Source organism: Myotis daubentonii, chromosome 1, assembly GCF_963259705.1.
Source record: "Myotis daubentonii chromosome 1, mMyoDau2.1, whole genome shotgun sequence".
Taxonomy (NCBI): Eukaryota; Metazoa; Chordata; class Mammalia; order Chiroptera; family Vespertilionidae; genus Myotis; species Myotis daubentonii.
In genome coordinates this window covers 28,162,851-28,183,289 of record NC_081840.1, presented here as the reverse complement: position 1 = coordinate 28,183,289, position 20,439 = coordinate 28,162,851, and the positions used below count along the sequence as shown (strand labels likewise).

The window sequence follows — 20,439 nt, the reverse complement described above, 5'->3', positions numbered from 1 at the left end:
TATTTTTACATACATACTCAAAATCACTAAAGTTTATGTAATTGTTGATTTTAAAAGTGATTTCCCTCAATCTAGGTCAAATAGCCAATGTAACATAAATGAGAAAACATTGCAAATACTGCTGTTGGCAATTTATGAACCTAAATAACAGACTCACAGAATTGAATTGTTTTCATCATCCAAATTTCTCTCCCAAAACCATTTGGGAAAAAAATAATTCTATAATGAGGTGCTACAAAGCAAGTCAGGGTTCTTTATTAAATTTACGCTATGAATGGACTTTTTAATTTTTTAAGCCATCTACGGAAGGGACACGGTGTTCTTTTATTGTGGTTTTGCTTTGGGTTTGTTTTTTGTTTGGTTTTGGTAAAGCTGGCTAGTTCTTCACCACCATTTTCATTTAGACATTATATAAACCTGTTGAAACATTTGATGAGAAGATTTGAACTACTCATCTGAACTGCTCTGTTCATTATAAATCTCTTGTTTCTATCCATACACTAGCTCCACTCTAGATTGGAAGGGCTTAAAGATGAACTCTGGAGGAATAGAGGCTACGACTTAAGAGTAACTATTACTGATCAAAGGAGCTGCTTTCCATTCGCAAACATTGCTTTGCGCTATGGGTTTGGGCTCCTTCTGTTTCTACATCTTGTTGAAGACTTTCTTGACTTCCATTTGACTTCTTTGAACTCTGTTTTTGTCTTTCAACATTGTCCCCTTTCTTTTTCTTCTCTCTCCCAGATGTTTCTCTCACTCTTTAGCTTTCTCTTATGTTCTTTGAATCACTTTTTAAAATGTAGTTTATCTCTTTATTAAGCTTGTCTATTAACTTTTCTATTAGTGTTTGTTTATTTTCTCCTTTAAGGCTGTAGTGGTATAGTTACACTTATTTTCATTCCATGGTATGTCAACTTGCTTGTTTATCTTGCAGCAAGTTCATTCGTCATTCTTACCCTCTTGATATGAATTTTCAATAAGAAATAGCATTAACATATAGTCCCCTTCTGTAAACCCCTACTTTCTTTTCTATCTGCTAGAGTTACCACCCCCATCTCTTCTTTTTTTTTTCCTCGCTCTTGTGTTTTCCTCCCTGTATTGTTTTCTTTAAATAGTCATTGATTTCTTCCCCATTTGGTCCAGAATTGTTCCCCAATAAAACTTATGAGTAAAATAATATAAGAATACTATTTTCTAGATTAGCTTCTTCATTATAGAATATTTAAATCTAATTAAACAATCTGGGCCAAAAGAGAATAACTTCAACATCTGGAATTATTTTCTTTTTTTTTTCTTTTTTTGGTGTGTGTGTGTTTTTCTTGTGTGTATGTGATTTTTTTGTTTATGTTTTTGTTTCTTTAAACATTAACAATTGTTTTTTTCAGGGAAGGACAACCATAATCCACCCTAAGTTGCAACATTCCTTTCATAAATTGTTTCATTACAATAGTAGATTGTGTTAAGCTATAGAAATTAATTTTTTGTGTATATATCCATTTGGGGCAAGCTGCTGTGGAATGGGAGGAAGAGGTGTGGAGTTTAAATGCAATTTACTCTGAAATTAACAAGTGATAGTGCCATTCAGCATGGCCCTTGAATTCAACAGTTTTACAGCATTTAAAAGAATGTTCCACTTTGAACTAAAATATTTTAATCAAAGCATAAAAGTTTCTGATTGATAAACTATATATACACACCTAAGAACTGGTAAATAAATGTATTCGAAATCATTGATTTCAAACAGGTGCAACTTTTATAACCAGTATTAATAAATGCAATAAATAACAAAAGTTATTAGAATCACACATAAATATTGTATCTGAGGATTTTCCCCTTATTAACATGGAACAAACATTACAATAGAATATTTGATTGTAACTTTAATACTTGAATTGCATTATTCTAGTCAATAGATAAACATAATGTCTTAAGATTAAGGGTCTTTATTTGCAACTGAATATGTGGTAACTTGAATTTTTTTCCATATGCTAATTTCATATACACATAAATAAAAAATTGCTTTTGGTTTTACAACCCTGTCGCATTTATAATATTGTACTCCCATTTTTTTCTGGAAATCGGTTACTTAAAGGAAAGGATAATAATATATAAAACAAATGTAGCATATTTTTACTAACATGTTCTGATATCTGAGATATCTAGAACCCTTGCTCCTAGACCTCAGGAGTTTGCCCAATAAGAATACATACATATCTGGCTATCTATGTTAGAAGCCCTAAATTACTGAGTTTATGCTTTCTTTGCAGGTCCAATCCAGGTGCAGCAGCAAGGAGAACATTCTCAGAGCGAGTAAGTATGTCCTTATTTCAGATGGACTAGTGAATCAGAGCTTGTGGTTCAACAGGAATGAAACCTAAAAATGTCATTTTGGTGAAAGAATGAAGAAGGTAATAGGTAACTTTTATATCAAAAATATGAATAGGGCTTTTACCTTCTAAGAATATTAGTATCAATATAGTAATGGATGTTTCCTTTATTCTAATTGTCTTTGCAAGCTAACAGCAAAACTTTGATAACACTCCTAGTTAGGGTGATAATGAGCACCTCTATGATTCTAAGATGGGAACCTTCTTTAATTGCCTCACTGCCAAAAAAGTTACTTAAAAACAGACTAACTGAAAATAGTAATATAAATTCACTAAAAGAATCTAACTAAAAAAAAGTGACTCCTAAAAGGATACAGCATAATCATTTTATGTATGTGCAATCCTGAAAGATCTTACTTCACAGGCAGCATGTTTTAAAAACAGTGCCATGAACCATGGATAAAGAAACCTCTTTTTTATTTTATTTTTTTGTTTGATTGCTAGTAACGCTAACTTGGAAGTCATTTAACTTTGTGTATTATTCATTTTTTTATTTTATAAAAAGGAACTATAAATAACCTGCATCCTTGAAATGATGTGATGTTGAAGGTTGTGCCTTAAAAGCTTTGGGATTCTAAGAGAAAAATGCTGTATAAATACTAATTACTTTACTATTATTTTCTTTCACTTAATATTAATGATATCATCCTTTCTTATTCCTCTTTATCAAAAGAAGAAGTACAGGTGGATCATACTGAAATGGGTCTATTGGATACTTATACCACTAGGAGTTTTAGTAAATGGGATTATTTGTATTTCCAGTAGAATGTGTATATTATTTAACATTAAAAAAAATAACAAAATTTCAGATGGGTAAAAATTCATGTTTTATTTTCTTTAATGTAAAATTTTTCCCATTTCTGTTTTATGAATCTTTGCTTGAAACTATTGAATTGATAGGCAAGCATATTGCAATTATTTGCCCAAGACATTTATGTTAGAGTTATATAAAAAAAAAAATAAATGCAAACAGCCATGTTTAATCTCTATACTTTGCGAGTTTCTACAGCATTTTAAAAGACATGAGAAAGGCTTTTCAATTATAAGAGATGTAAAGTCCTATAGTCCTATACTAACACCTAAGGTTAAAAAACCTTAGAACCAGGTGAATGATAATTGAATATTCACTAAAATAAAATAATAGATATAAATTAAATTTTAAAATTACATTTTATGATGATTACTGTATGATTTCCATTTTTTTGTTGATCCGGAGATGATAATGAATAAACTGATAGTGATTATGGTGATTAGAACAAAAATAATTTCTTAGGGAGAACAGACTTCTTTGAACCCTTTTTCACTTCTCATGGACCTTTGTGTTGTTAGGACTGTCTTTCATTTCACTGCGCTCTTACTGGCTTGTTGGCTAGTAATCACTTTGGCTGGACATCATGATGGTTCAGGTTTTTCTGATCTTGGATTCTTGGGATGGAATATACTCCTGATGGAATATGCTACTTTGTAGATTGTTGAAATATCAACAAAGGATTTAGAATATTATATAAACTTAGTTGATAAAGCAATGGCAGGGTTTAAGAAGATTGATTCCAATTTTGAAAGAAGTTCTGTAGGTAAAATGCTATCAAACAGCATAACATGCTACTGAGAAATTGTTTGTGAAAGGAAGAGTCAATAAATATGGCAAACTTAATTTTATTATTATTTTAAGAAATTGCCACAGCCACCCCAACCTCCACCAACCACCACCACCTTGATCAGTCAGCAGCCATCAGCATCAAAACAAGACTCTTCACGCCCTAACCGGTTTGGCTCAGTGGATAAAGCGTCGGCCTGTGGGCTGAAGGGTCCGAGGTTCAATTCCGGTCAGGGGCACATGCCCAGGTTGCGGGCTCGATCCCCAATGTGGGATATGCAGGAGGCAGCCGAACAATGATCAATGTCATCATTGATGTTTCTATCTCTCTCTCCCTCTCTCTTCCTCTCTGAAATCAATAAAAAATATATTTTACAAAAAAGACAAGCCCTAACTGGTTTGGCTCAGTGGATAGAGTGTCTGCCTGCGGACTGAAGGGTCCCAGGTTCGATTCTGGTCAAGGGCATGAACCTTGGCTGCAAGCACATCCCCAGTAGGGGGTGTGCAGGAGGCAGCTGATCAATGTTTCTCGCTCATTGATGTTTCTATCACTCTCCCTTCCTCTCTGTAAAAAGTCAATAAAATATATTAAAAAAAAAAAAAAGACAAGACCCTACTAGAAAAAAAGATTATGACTCTCCGAAAGTTTAGAAGATAGTTGGCATTTTTTAGCAATAGCAAAACAAAACAAACAAACACATAATCTAATTAAAAATGGGCAAAGGACCTGAATAGACATTTTTTAGAAAAAGACATATGAATGGCCAACAGGTACATGAAAAGATTCTCAGCATCACTAATCATAAGGAAAATACAAATCAAAACTACAATGAGCTTTCACTTCATGCCTGTTAGGATGGCTGTCTTCAGAAAGACAAGAGATAACAAATGCTGGCAAGGAGTGGAGAAAAGTGAATCCTGGTCTGCTGTTGGTGGGATTGTAAATTGGCACAGCCACTAAGGAAAATAGTATGGAGTTTCCTCAAAAAAATAAAAATTGAAATACTGTATATTAGCAATTCTACTTCTGGGTATTTATCCAAAGGAAACAAAATTAGTATCTCGAAAAGATAGCTGCAACCCCCATGGTCATAGCAGCTTTGGACCTAAGTGTCCCTCAATGAATGAATGGATAAAGAAGTAATGAGATAGATAGATAGATAGATAGATAGATAGATAGATAGATAGATAGATAGATAGATAGATAGATATTATTCAGCCATAAAAAAGGAGGAAATCTTGCCATTTGCAACAACATAGATAGACCTTGAGGGCATCATGATAAGTGAAATAAGTCAGATAGAGCAAGGTAAATGCTGTATGATCTCATATGTGGAATAAAAACAAACTCATAGAAAATTGATCATTTGTGGTTACCAGAGGTCCAGAGGTGTTGGGTTGGGAATTGGATGAAGGTAGTCAAAAAGTACAAACTCCCAGGTATAAGATAAATAAGTATTGGAGATGTAATATACAACATGACACTATAATTAACACTGCTGTGTAGTGTACTTGAAAGTTGTTAAGGCAGTAGAGTTCATATTACAAGAAAAATAATATTTGTATCTATGTAAGATAATAATGTTAACTAAACTTACTGTGGTAATCATTTCACAATATGTGAAAGTCAAATTATAATGCTGTACACCTTAAACTTACACAGTGCTCTATGTCAATACATCTCAATAAAACTGGGGGTGAGGGGACAAAAACAAAATTAAGCCAAGAGAATAAATCTCTTTCTCAGTCTGAGGAGTCTTCAGAATAAGATATAGGGTTATTAGTCAAACTACCTAATTTTCTGACTTCTTTATATGCTTCCTGGTTGTTTTTAGTAATAACAGTGATCCCAGAGAAGTCTACAGGCGTATAAGCAGCACATTCTTACCCAATATCAGCACATGTTATTCCATAAGAAGACAATATTATATCTAAAGCAGCTAAGGCACTATCATTGTAATTTCATGAAACTTTCAAATAATGAGTTATTTAGCCTTGGGGGCATTATGTAACTCATCAGCTATTCTCTGAATCATAGCATGTAGCACCTTCCCTACTTATAGGGCCTTTTGTAAAGCTTGAAGTAAAGAGGCTTGAGAAAGGAAGAAAAAAATACAGAATTTCCCTTGGATGATCAAGAATTTGATTGTTGCATTAAGGCCCAATTTTCCTACTTTTTAAAAATTAAGTTATCTAACAATCTAGGAACTGGTGCTGTGTTTTTTCTTAGAAAAGAAACTGATTGTCTAAAATGAGTTCTGGAAGAAGCTCCTTGCAGTGAGTACTTCATCTACTACCTCAGTTTCCTCATCTGCAAAATGAAGATAATAAAAGAGTATTTTGCACATAGGAGTAGATAGAGGTTTAGATGGCCTGATTTGAATCTTACTGAGTTCAATCGCAGTAATTCTCCTATGTTTGTTGAAATTTTGCCCACAAAATCTAAAAGGTCTGGCATCTTTTAGAGATCTTCAATTTGGGGTTGATCTCCTTGAGATCTTCAATATTCAAATTAGCTGTAATCTCATTACAAACAGGGGAGTCTTTGGGGATTTCAAGGAAGGAAAACATCAGGAGAACATTTCATCTACCAGTATCAATTCCATTTATATAATATATTCTGCCTATCAAGTTAGCAGGAATATTACAGAGGAGGAAATACTGTTTCTATGTTAAACTTCTGAGGGTGACAGTTATGAAGGACACGACAGAGAATTATTAGAGATACCCACCAATGAGTAGTTTTTTTTACTGCAATGAAGAGATTGTATTGCAGTGGTACAATTTAAGTTTGATGTATGTGAGGAAGGGATCCAACTTAATTTCTTTTGCTTATAGGTATCCAGTTGTCTCAATGCCATTTGTTGAAGAGATTGGTATTAGCATACTTGTCAAAATCTATTTACTATAGGTGTATCAGTTTATTTCTGGACTGTCATTTCTATTCTGTTGATCTATATGTCTATCCTTATGCCAGTCTCACACTGTTTTGATTACTGTAACTTTGTAAGTAAGTTTTAAAATTAGTAAGTGAGAGTCTTCCAACTTTGTTCTTTTTCTATATTGCTTTGCCATTTCATCTGAATTTGAAGATTGGCTTTTCTATTTCTTGGAAGAAAAAAAAGCCTTTAGAATTTTGATAGATATTACAATAAAACCATGGATTGCTTTGGGTAGTATTGTTATCTTAATATTAAGTCATCTAATCTCTATTTCTTTGGATCTTAAGGTGAGGCTCACTTTTGCACTGACTTTTATGTTCTATGCCAATTTGTGCATTTTCACATGGCATGTGGAGATTCCACTCCCAGTCACAAAGTAATCTGTATATTTCATCTTTGGAGGAATTTTTATCACACATTTTCTTGCCTCAGAAGTGAAACCAACGTATCAATGCCACACTTAGGACTAATGTGGTCTGTTCTATCAGACTCTAGGCACCTCTCCCCAATTGCCTCTCCATCCACTTCAGCCAAGGCCCAGGGCCAGGCAGGCCATTCCAATCGCCAGTCCTGCAATAGGCTACCCTGTGGCCAGCAGTGGAGGCGAGGACCCTGTGCTCACAGTGCACCTCAGTTCCTGGGAAGGAGCTCTGCACTAAGCAGTACCCAGAATGCCTCCTTGCAAAGATTTGGGGGTGAGGGCTTAGAAAGGTATTGGTGTGTACACTGTCTTTGATACTAACAGTCAATGGGTCTTTGAGGAAGTTCGTAGAATGAATAGTAATTTGTAAGTTTTATCTTCCTAAGCAAGAGTTTTCTGGATTACTAAAGTTATGCTGATGAAGACAGTAGAATAGTAAAGCCATGTTTCAATTCTCAATCTAATATAATAGCTAACAGTAATTATCTAGCCAGAAATATCCCCAGGGTGCAAAATAATTTATTTGCACCCTAACTTGGTGAAAAGGCATCCTGCTTTATTTAACTGCTAGAGGCCCGGTGCACAAAAATTTGTGCACTGGAGGGGAGGGGGGTCCCTCAGCCCAGCTTGCCCCCATCACATACTGGGAGCCCTAGGGGATGTCCTACTACCTGCTCCCTGCTCCCCTTGGGGAGCGAGCCTAAACCACAGTCTGGCCTCCCTTTGTGGGAGGCGACCGGGCTGATCAGGGGAAGGCACCAGCCCCAACACCACACTGTTGCAGCCACTGCCAGTCACCGCAGCTGCAAAGGTGTTTTCATCAGCACGGACTCCAGTCCCTTTACCATGAAAAAATGACAAATTTCTTTAGGCATTTTCAAGAAGTGTCTTTCATGAGATATGACATTTCTTTCTTTCTTTATTCCTTTCTTTATCCTCACCTGAGGATATGTTTCCATTGATTTTTAGAGAATGTGGAAGAGAAAGGGAAAGACAGAGAGAAACATCAAAATGAGAGGAACACTTTGATTGGTTGCCTCCTGCATGAGCCCTGACCTGGGCCCGGGCCAGGGAGGAGCCTGCAACCTAGGTACATGCCCTTGATCAGAATTGAACCCAGACCCTGCCATCAGCAGGCCAAGGCATTATCCACTGAGCCAAATCAGCTAGGGCAGGATATGACATTTCTTAGCCCTCCAGCAGCAGACCTTCCTTTTTTTCTCAAAGAGTGTGGTAAAAAAAAAACCCTAGATAACGTATTTGGACTCTTATTACCCAAGTTACTAAGAATATTACCAGTGGCATACAGGGAGCTTAACCAATCAGCAGTCAGAAAAGGTGTTTCCTCTGTAGTTCACACCAATTGCCGGTTTGGCCCCTGCCCAGGCCTAACGCCTCTGGCGAGTCATTAGCCCTGGGTCGGGGCACCCCCAGCTCCCTGCCGAATTCAACGATCGCTGGCTGGCTCCGCCCCGGTTCCCGGCCGCCACCACCATCAAGGATCACTGGCTGGCTCCACCCCGGTTCCCTGCCATCAACCATCGCTGGCTCAAGGATCGTTGGCTGGCTCCTCCCTGACCCAAGCCTAAAGCCTCAGTCCATGGCTTGGCGCCTACATATGCAAATTAACCACCATCTTGGTTGGCAGTTAATTTGCATATCACCCTGATTAGCCAATGGGAAGTGTGTCAGAGGTATGGTCAATTACCCTATTTGTCTATTATTAGATAGGATGTGTAGAATTCTATGCTAATTTCTGGAGATTCTTATTTTAATAAACTATAATATAAATAAAATAGTGGTGTTGGGTTTTGAGTTATATAAAGACAAACTGACTCCTTTGAATACATTAAGAGATTTTACTACTTGTACAGCAAGAAACTGGAATAATGATTCAGTTGAGTAGTACTAAAGTAAGGGATTTCCCAGGGCTTTCTTTTGAAACTGACTTAGCATTGCTCTTCTTTTCAAACAACTACTTTCTCACAAATTGCTTTGTCAAAGACTAGCACATTCATCCTGTGTTTCTAGTGGGCTTTTAATTTTAAAATAATTTTACCTTAAAGACATGTTTATTTGAAGACATTATTATTTTATTGGACGGATTCATTACATAATAGAACAGATTTTAGTGGGATGCAGAAAAGATAAATGTTATTCATCTATTAAATGAAATGAAAAATTTTAGGTATGTTAGTTTATCTGTAGGTCCTAACTTTGTGAAGCTTTACCTTTTTATACTTTACTAGAGGCCGGTGCATGAAATTCATGCATGGGTGTGGTCCCTAGTCCTGGCCAGTGATCAAGCTGATCAGGTTCTCTGCCTCCCTACCACCCCTTCCCTCTCCATCCATGCACCACTACCACACAGTTCCCCGCCACCCCCCCTCTTTCCCTCGCCACCCGAGTCCGTCACCACCCACTCCCAGTTCCTCGTCCCAACCCGGGTCCCGACCCTGATTGGGTGATTGGGACCTGCTGGCCGGGGGGGGGGGGGGGGGGGCACTAAGAGGTTGGCCAGCAGGCCCCATTGGCAATCGGCTCCTGCGTTGGTCAGTCTGCCCCCTGGTGGTCAGTGCATATCATAGCGACCAATCGTTCCAGTTGTTCCATCATAACAGTCACTTAGGCTTTTATATATATAGACTAGAGTCCCGGTGCACAAAAATTTGTGCACTCGGGGGAGTCCCTCAGCCTGGCCTGTGCCCTCTCACAGTCTGGGACCCCTTGGGGGATGACCACCTGCTGGTTTAGGCCCGCTCTCTGGGGAACTGGGCCTAAGCTGGCAGTCAGACATCACTCTGGCAGCCCGGAAGCCCTCAGGGGATGTCCACTTGCCAGCAGGGAAGCAGGCCTAAGCTTCAGTCGGACATCCTTAGCGCTGCTGAGGCAGGAGAGGCTCCCGCCACCACTGCTGTGCTGACAGCCATCAGCCTGGCTTGTGGCTGAGCAGAGCTCCCCTGTGGGAGCACACTGACCACCAGGGGGCAGCTCCTGCATTGAGCGTCTACCCCTGGTGGTCAGTGTGTATCAGAGTGACCAGTCATTCCCAGTCCTTCTGCTATATTAGGGTCAATTTGCATATTACCCTTTTATTATATAGGATTTGTAAAAGTTTGCTAGCCTTATGCTAAAAAAATGAACTTTGTGGGTTTTAGAATTCTTTCCATTGATCTTAATACTCCAGTATTCTAAAGTTTTCAGAAATGTGATTAAACTTTAAAATTATTAGATAATGACTTATTTACTTATAACCTTACTTATATCTCCTTCTTGTTCACATACTTTTAATACCCATACATAAATGTCAGATATTCCCTTTTTGTTGTTGTTAATCCTCATGGAGGATATTTTTTCCAATGATTTTTTTAGAGAGATTGGGAGGGAGAAGAGAGGGAGAGAGAGATAAAGATAAAGACTTAAATGTTAGAGACATACATCAACTGGTTTCCTCCCGCACACACCACAAAATCAAGGCTGCATTCCAGGCACATGCTCTTGATCTGGAATCAAACCCAAGACCCTTTGGTGTGTAAGCTGACACTCTGACACAGGCCAGGTTAGATATTCCATTTTTGCTGTCATTATTTTAACAATTGTGATCTTAAATAACTTTAAGAAACCTTATCACCTCACTACCATCAGGTTTGATAAATATTATCTCTAATGACAGATGCAGTCCATTAAAACTCCTTAGTATTTAAAATATTATAGGTCCCAAGTGTCAATTCTAATTTAAGGAAGCAATAAAACAATTTTCAATAAGCAAATTTGTGTTTTAATAAGCCTATATCCTCTAAATTGTTCAAATTCAGTTTTATACAAAAGCAAAACAAGTGATTGCAGTTTTAACATATTTTGAGGTACCATGAAAAATCTGCAAGTCTCAAACTATCCTCATTGTCTCACCTTATAAAAGAAAATGTGCTGTAGGTTTAAACTACGTATGTTCAAATCTTGGTTTCTCTACTTACTAGCTGTATGAACTTGGGCAAGTGCTCATTATCTCTATGTCTCGATTTCTTTTCTATCAAATGAGGATTGTATCTGCCTCGTGGGTTGTTGTACGGATTAAACAGCTAAAATGCTTGGTGTATACTAGTAATATTCAGTAAATGAGTAAATGGTAGCTGCTATTACAGTTATTACTACTAGTACTACTAGTATTACTATTATTGTTATAACAATTGTTCTTTAGCGCAAAGGCATTGTCTTTTAAAAAACTACTTCAATGAAAGTCTGTTAACTGGTCGGGGTAACAAATTAAGCATTTAGAATTCATTAATCTTAGGTAAATTTATCAGATAATCTGGCTGCTACCTCTGGGAAATTAGTTTTAAGACAATGGGTGGGTCCATAGCTATCCTATCTAATAAAAGAGAAAAATGGTAATTGGCGTACGACGATACCCTTTTCATTGGCTAATCAGGGCTATATGTAAATTAACTGCCAACTAAGATTGGCAGTTAACTGCCAACAAGATGGCGGCTAATTTGCATATGTAGGCACAATGCAGGGAGGCGAAAGGGAAAGCAGGAAGAAGCCCCCTGCCACTGACAGTGATTGGAAACCCAGGGAGGAGCTAAGAGCTGGGGGGCATGATCCGAGAATCAGGCGCCTTTTCCGCCCTGGCCAGTGATAGCAGGAAGTAGGGATGGGGCCAGCGATGGGAGCTGGACACGGTCGAAGCTGGCAGTCCCGGGAGCTAGGGGTCCCTTGCCTGGGCCTAAAGCGGAGCCCATGATCGCGGGGCTGCTGCAGCTGCGGGTCCCCGCTGCCCGGGCCGAACGCGTCAGCCAGAGGCGTTAGGCCTGGGCAGGGGCGGTGCCTGCAACCGCGGGGAGCTGGGGGTCCCCTGCCCAGGCCTGACACCTCTGCCGGAGGCCTCAGGCCTGGTCAAGGGGCCGATCCGGTGATTGGTGATTGGAGGGTGATGAGGGTCAACTCCTCTGGCCGAGGCATCAGGCCTGAGTGGGGGGCGGAGCCAGGGATTGGGGGGATATGATGGTCCCCTTGCCCAGGCCTGAAGCCTGGGTCAGAGGCGTCAGGCTTGGGCGGGGGGTGGAGCAAGCGATCAGAGGGAGATGGGGGTCCCCTGCCCAGGCATGATTCCTGGGCCAGAGGCCTCAGGCCTGGGCGGGGGCCAGAGCCAGTGATCGGGGGGAGATGGGGGTCCCCTGTCCAAGCCTGTCACCTCTGGCGGAGGCGTCAGGCCTGGGCAAGGGGCCGATCAGGCGATCGGAGGGTGATGGGGGTCTACGCCTCTGGCTGAGGCATCAGGCCTGGGCAAGGGGCAGAGCCAGCAATCGGAGGGGTCTGGGGGTCCCCTGCCCAGGCCTGACGCCTGGGCCAGAGGCATCAGGCCTGGGCTCGGGGCAGAACCAGTGATGGGGGGAAATGAGGGTCCCCTGCCCAGGCCTGACGCCTCTGTCAGAGGCGTCAGGCCTGGGCAAGGGGCCGATCCTGCGATTGGAGGGTGATGGGGGTCAACGCCTGAGGGCTCCCAGTATGTGAGAGGGGGCAGACTGGGCTGAGGGACACTCCCCCCCACACACACACACACACACACACACACCCAGTGCACGAATTTCGTGCACAGGGCCCCTAGTTATCCTATATAATAAAACCCTAATATGCAAATTGACCAAACAGTGGCACGACTGGTCACCATGACGTCCACTGACCACTGGGGGGCAGACACTCAATGCAGGAGCTGCCTCCAACCAGGAGGGAAGTGACCAGCAGCAGCGATGGGGGGTGGGGGGGAGGGGTGGCCAGCAAGTGGCACCAGGCCGCCAGCCAAGGCAGGTGCCACAAGGGCCCCCCGATCACCCCACCCATCGGTTGCCCCACAGATGGCCCTGATCGCTGGCCAGGCCTCGAGACCCTGCCCTATATATTGGGAACAGTCTCTTAGATTTAAAAATTAAAACCTGGCAAGGCTACTCTAACACTGAAAAAACAGGATGATGCATCAATGACGTGCATGGACTCTGGCTTGCACATTTTGTGGTCAGCCCTGATTCTGACACTTATAACTGTGTGACAAAACCAATTACTTACTTCTCTCTGCTTCAGTTTTTCTACCCTTAAGATGGGGGAAAGGGTACTACTGCCTCAGAAGGATCATGTTATGTACTACTTTTTATAATCAGTGCAAAAAAAATGTAGCTACCCATACAGCAGCAAGATGCATTTCACCTGTATGAAAAGTATGGTCACTGGTGCATACAGCACCCTGGATAGCAAGAGGGATGTGCGACTGCCAGTTTAGGCCCTACCTCCCCCGAGGAGTTCCAGATTTGAGAGGATGCAGGCCAGGCTGAGGTATCCCCCTCCCCCAGGCACAAATTTCGTGCACTGGGCCTCTCATTAGAATATAAGTGAAAAGAAAAAGCCTAAAAGAAGACTGGTCAAGGTTGGATACTACTTTTATTTTTTTAATATATTTTTATTGATTTCAGAGAGTAAGAGAGAAATAGAAATATCAATGACAAGAGAGATTCATTGATTGGCTGCCTCCCATATGCCCCCTATTGGGGATTGAGCCAGGAACCTTGGCATGTGTCCTGACCAGAAATAAAACCAAGACTGCCTGGTTCATAGGTCAATACTCAACCACTGAGCCACACCAGCCGGGCTAGATGCTACTTTTAATCAATCACTCTCTCCTTCTTGAAACAATTACCTACCTTCCTTGGTTTTGTTCTCTTCTTTTAAACTATCGGTTTCCTTTTTCTCCAGCTGTTACAATTGAGTTTGGATTCTTGTCTCCTGATATAAAAGAATTAAGACTTGCCCTAACCGATTTGGCTCAGCGGATAGATGCCGGGAGCCGGTCCATCCTTGCTGTTTCAAAGGACCTGGCATATATGGCATACTGTTCTTAAAATGTTTGCTCACCTTCTTGGCACTATGTGTTTTAACCAAGGTCTCCTCTCTGAGAAAGATTGTTTCCCCAGGTAGGGATTTTCCCCTGAAGTTAGGGAGGGAATAAAACCCCTCAACTAAGTGCCAGGCGGGTAATTAATCCCTTTAACTATGAACAATCATGCTTAAGCTACATAATCTTTACTCCCTGGAATGGAGATAAGAAATGCCCTAACCTTTGGAATAGAGACTGATAGGATTGGAATCAACTGGTATAAATACAGATGTAACAAGACAGAACTTAGAACACAGAACCTACACAGAACGTTCTCTAGAGACAGAAGAACTTCACTGGAGAGAACATGGCAAAAGATCCTAGACTGAACCTGACTACAGAAACTGGCAAGAGAACCTGACTAGAACCTGGTGACTGAACCTGGCTGGAGAACCTGGACAGAACCTGGCTGGAGAACCTAGCGAGGGAACATGGCTACAGAACCTGGCTGGATAACCTGGAAAACCTAGCAAGAGAACATGGACACAGAACCTGGCTGGAGATCCTAACCAGAACTTCGCTGGAGATCCAGAGCAGAACCTCTCTGGAGATCCAGACCAGAACTTGGCTGGAGATCCTGGCTGGAGATCCTGGTTAGGCTGCTGATCAACTGAACACTGTCTCCGTGTCCTTCCTTCTTTGCCGACTCCGTCCACACCTTTGGGGACCCCTGGACCTGCTGGGGTTGGACCCCAGCAGATAGAGCGTTGGCCTGCGGACTGAAGGGTCCCAGGTTCGATTCCGGTCAAGGGCATGTACTGAGGTTGCGGGCACATCCCAGTGGGGGGCATGTAGGAGGCAGCTGAATCGATGTTTCTCATCGATGTTTCTAACTCTGTATCCCTCTCCCTTCCTCTCTGTAAAAAATCAATAAAATATAAAAAAAAAAAACACAAAAGAATTAAGACCAAGGACAATGATAAAAGCAAAGGCAAGTTTATTTAGGCTCTGCAGAGGACTAGAACACTGAGATAGAACCTCAGATTTCTCACCCCAACTGTGGTGTATTGGGGTTTTTATTCCTTGGGAACACAGAAGTTGTTGGCATTAACCAATCACGGTATAGGTTGTCTGTTTTTTCTTTTTTGGAACACTGATGTCCAGGTATATATCAGCAAAGCTAAGTGTTCTAAGATTATGCAGCACTTACTATGGGATGCAGGAAGGGACTTTCCCAACTAGGTATTGAGTTTGTTTCTGGGGTTTGTGGCTTGTTTTTAGATCTAAAAAACAAACTTAAAAGAAGCAGGGTGATTCCTGGACCATTGTTTTATAGCTACCTATTGATAATTGCCGGGCTTAACTCAATTGAGCAATTTGGGGGAACATTTTATTCTACCTGTTTCACAGCTTCTTTGATGACTTCTACTTTTAGTCCATTCATTCAGTATCACTGTTATTCAGAGTTTTCTCAAGACCTTGCATTCACACTTCACATTGTACATGAGTAAAGTCACACACTCACAAAGCTTCAGTAAGTTTATCTTTTCCCTAAGTTTCAGTTATATTTCCAATAATCTATTGTAGATCTCTTTGTAGATCTCTTTATAGATCTCTTCTTGGATACTCCACAATTTCCTCATAATCAACATCACCAAAACCAAATATATAATCTCATATCTCATATTCTTAACATCTCAAAAAATGACATCACTGTCCACCTAGTTGTCCAAACCCAAAATCTTTACAGTGTTTTCCTATCCCTCTTCCTTCAACCACTTTTATCTTTCTAAAATGCAAACCTAAACCTTTCATACTCATTTAATGACTTTTATTCACTTTTTAATAGCTTCTCATTGTTCTTAAAGTCTCAACTCCTTAAAATTGCTTACAATCTAGTTTCTGCTTACCTCTAGTTTTACTTCTACCGTTCCCATTAAATTCAGCATTCCAGCCATGTGAAACTTTCAATTTACAAAAGTAGTTCCCTCTTTTGAAAGATGTTGTTCTCCCATCTCTTCTCCTGGATAACTGCTACTTATTCTATATTTCTTCTCATAGGCTTTCCATTACTACCCAACTCGGAGTAAAATATCCCTCCTATGTTCTTCTTTAGTGCTCTGTAGTTTCCATACTTTATTGCAAGCCTTTTTACAGTATAGCACTTTCCTGTTTCCTCCACTCCACCCTAAGCTCCTTACAGGTACCTCTTATCTTATTCACTGGTACTATTCCCAGGATCTAGCACAGTAACTGTCCCTCACTAAATGGGCTCAGTGTGTGAGTATGTAAATAAATGAGAAGAAAATGTTGGGCAAGCAGAGCAGGCAAGGAACAGTAGAACATTCAAGTAAGAAATCAGAGTTGAAACTGAGAGGGAAAATAATAAACATTATCAAAAATGTCCTTCTTACCAATACTATTTTTTTAGGTGCTCCTTTTCTTCAAATTATATGATGTTTTCATTCTGCCCTTATATACATTCTGCCACCCAGATTCAGGACCAATAACTACCTCTTGCCTGGAGTATTTTATCATACTTTTTTATGCCCTTTAATCTGTCCTAGATAAATAAGTCTTCTAGTTAATTTTCTTATACCTTGCTCCTAAAAACATGACGTTCTTTTCTTTATGATTCTCAGTAAAAAGAATTATGAAATAGTTCTTGAAGAAGTATGATAAATTTTTGTAGTCTTATTTTTAGAATAATTTTCCTAATTCTTTTCTGCTATAATCTAATCCCTTACCATCTTAATTGGCACTTACTGAATTATACAACTGCAATTTATCATCACTTATTCAAATTTTCTTTAGACAACTAAAGACAATTAGCAGTTCACTTCCATAAGAATTTAGTGAGATACCATTTATAAACACTACCCTTCTTAACTTTCTCATCTAATATCCTAAATAAGTCAACTATATCTTTCATATACCCTCATATAGTTTAATTACCAAGTTCTCATTTATTTGTGAAATTTACTAATTTCATACATAGTACTTATCTTTGATTTAAATTGTATCTCACTTGTCTTATTTTCCTAGATTATCACTTTTTTTAACATAAAAAATTGTGATTCATTTATCACTTTCAGTCAGCCTTTTTTTTAAATATATTTTTATTGATTTCAGAGAGGAGGAGAGAAGGATAGAGAGATAGAAACATCATTGATGAGAGAGAATCATTGATCGGCTGCCTCCTACATGCCCCCACATTGCAGGGGATCAAGCCTGCAACTTAGGTATGTGCCCTGACCAGGAATCAAACCCTGACCTCCAAGTTCATAGGTCAACACTCAACCACTGAACCACGCCAGCTGGGCGAGTCACCCTTTTCAGCCTCCTCATTGTCAATATTGTATATTGGTATAGCTAAAAACATTAATAGATCGTGGAATAGGATGTCCCCCCCCCCCTCTATTCCACGGAGACACAACTTAAAAACAATATATGGACCAAAATACCTTTATGAGAAATCCAGAAACCAGTTAATAAGTTGCAATACCCCAGGTGAGCACAAAGCCAAGAACAGCTGCATTAAAATGGGAAGAAGAGCCTTTTCATTTTACCTGTGATCTCTCCTCCACCAAACCAGCACAGATCACCGTGATCAGCAGAGAATGCCTGGCTTGCAGCCTGTCACTGAAGGGAGAATGAATGCACATTCCATTTTCTCTCTCAACAGTTCACGTGTTCAGAAGGCTGCCTAAGGAACTGGTTTCTGTCTTGCCTGACTGCCATAGTTTGGTGCCTGGGGCCACTAAAAGCACAGGAGGGTATTGACTGCTTGAGAGCCTGAAGTGATGTAGAGGCTGCCATGGCTCAGTGAAATGGGGAAAAGGCAACCAATTCACTGCTTCTTCCTTGGGAAGAAGGGAAAAAAGTAGAGCATATGTCCCAGGATTCAGGTTTTTTGGGGAGGTTGCCCAAAGAACTGGTTTCTATCTCAGCTGACTCGAGGCATGTGAGCCAGCATGCTTTGGATGCCAGGGGGCCACTGAGAATAAAGGAATGAAGAGTGGCCTGCAGCTGCAGCACCTAAAGGAGTAAGAGATTGTGGGCTCCTGAAAAAATAAATTGGGCAAATCTTTGGTTAAGAAATTATACACACAGCCAAGAGAAAAAATTTTCATAGGCCCCCAGAACCTCTAGTCGGGCTGATTGGTGAAAGTCTTTCTTTATATGAAACCAATTTATGAAGACTAGGAGATGTAACTATTTTTCCAAGTGCATAAACTTAGCAAAAAATTACAAGGCACATGAGGAAACAGGGAAACATAGCCCAATCAAATGAAAAATATACATTTCCAGAAACAAACTCTAAAGAAAGAGAAATCTACAAATTTCTTCACAAATAATTCAAAGTAATTTTTTTTGAAGCTACAGGAGAACACAAACAACTATGCAAAATCAGGAACTATGCATGAACAAAATGGGAATCTCAACAAAGAGTTGGAAACTGTAAAGAAAAGAACCATACAGAAATCCTGGAACTGAATACTATAATAACTGAACAGAAAAATTTCCTGGAGACATTCAGTCAGACTTAAGCAGAAGAAAGAACTTGGAAAAAAGATCATTTGAAATTATCAAGTCAGAGGAGCAAAAAGAAAATAAATAAAAGATAATAATAAAAAATTTAAAAGAAATGAAGAGAAGTGAAGAAAGCTTAAGGGACTTTTCAGATAACATCTGATAAGGGAGAGAAGAGAGAAAAAGGTATAGAGAACGATCTGAAGAAATAATGGCTGAAATTTTCTCAAATCTGAGGAAAGAAATGGACATCAAAATTCAAGAAGCTCAAAGTATTTCAATTAAGATGAATCCATAGAGGCCCACACTAAAACATAAGAGAATTAAACTGTCAAAAGTCAAATATAAAGAGAAGATTTTGAAAGCAGCAAGAGAAAAGCAACTCGTCCTGTGTAAGGGAGCTTTCATAAGGTTATCAGTGTCTTTTTCAGCAAGATACTTTCCAGAAGGGAGTGGGATGATATATTCAAAGTGCTTAAAGAAAAATTCAGCCAACCAAGTGCACTATGTCCAACAAAGCTGTTATTCAAAAATTAAGAATAAATAAGTACTTTTGTAGATAAACAAAAGCTGACAAGTTTATCAGCACTAGACCTGTCTTACCAAAAAATGCTAATGACAGTCTTACAAGTTGAAATAAAATGACAGTAAACAGCAACACAAAAGCATATTAAAATATGTAACTCACCAGTAAAGGTAGATACTATATAGACAAATACAGATTTCTATAATATTGTAATGGTGTTACATAAAGCACCTTTAATTATGTCATAGATTTTTAAAAGACAAAAACATAAAAACACTATAAGACTATGTTACTACATACACAATATATAAAGATGTAATTTGTAACATAATTAACAAAGTAGGAGCGGAAAGATGTAAAAGAGTATAGTTTTTCTATATGATTGAAGTTTTAGCATGAAATAATAAAGATTAAAGCAAAAATAAATGAAATAAAGACTTAAAAAATAGAAAAAATCAACAAAGTTGGATTTTTCAAAAACATCAACTAATTTCACAGACCCTTAGCTAGACTAAGAATAAAAGAAAGGAGACTCAATAATTAAAATTAAAAATGAAGAAATACTACAACTGATGCCACAAAAATAAAAGGAATTATGAAACTACTATGAATACTTATATGTCAACAAATTAAGCAACCTAGAAGAAATGCAGTTTGAATCAGTAATCAAAGCCTCCTAATGAAGAGCCCAGGACTAGAGGCTTTCACTATTGAATTCTGTCATAGAATTAAAGCCAGTTCTTCTCAAATTCTGACAAGAGTTTGAAGAAGAGGGAACACTTCTTAATAACAAACAAACAAACAAAACAATTTAAAAATGGGCAAAAACTTGAATAGACATTTCTCCAAAGAAGATCTACAAATGCCAACAAGCATATGAAAACATGCTTAACATCACTAAACATAAGGGAAATGCAAATCAAAACAAAACCCATTAGGATGGCCACTATCAAAAAACAAATAACAAGTGTTGGTGAGAATGTGGAGAAATTGGAACACTTGTATACTGTTGGTGAGATTGTAAAATGGTGCAACTAGGGAAAACTGTAAGCCAATTCCTCAAAAACTTAACAATGAAACTCTCATATGCTCCAGCAATCCCACTTCTGAATATATATCCAAAAGAATTGTAAACAAAATATGAATGAGGTATTTGCACACCCATATT

General features: G+C 39.3%; 1 protein-coding gene across 11 annotated transcripts in view; it reads left to right on the top strand.

The window, feature by feature from the left end:
- The window catches only part of GPHN (gephyrin), a 444,048-nt gene that overhangs the window by 339,658 nt on the left and 83,951 nt on the right, over positions 1–20,439 (top strand). For 9 of the 11 annotated variants that reach the window (XM_059693242.1, XM_059693272.1, XM_059693252.1 and 6 more), the window contains one exon: positions 2,268–2,310. In XM_059693242.1, coding sequence (XP_059549225.1) covers positions 2,268–2,310 — 43 coding nt within the window. Of the gene's footprint in view, positions 1–504; positions 568–2,267; positions 2,311–20,439 lie in introns of all 11 variants that reach the window. The other 2 variants (XM_059693290.1, XM_059693281.1) reach the window with 1 other exon arrangement.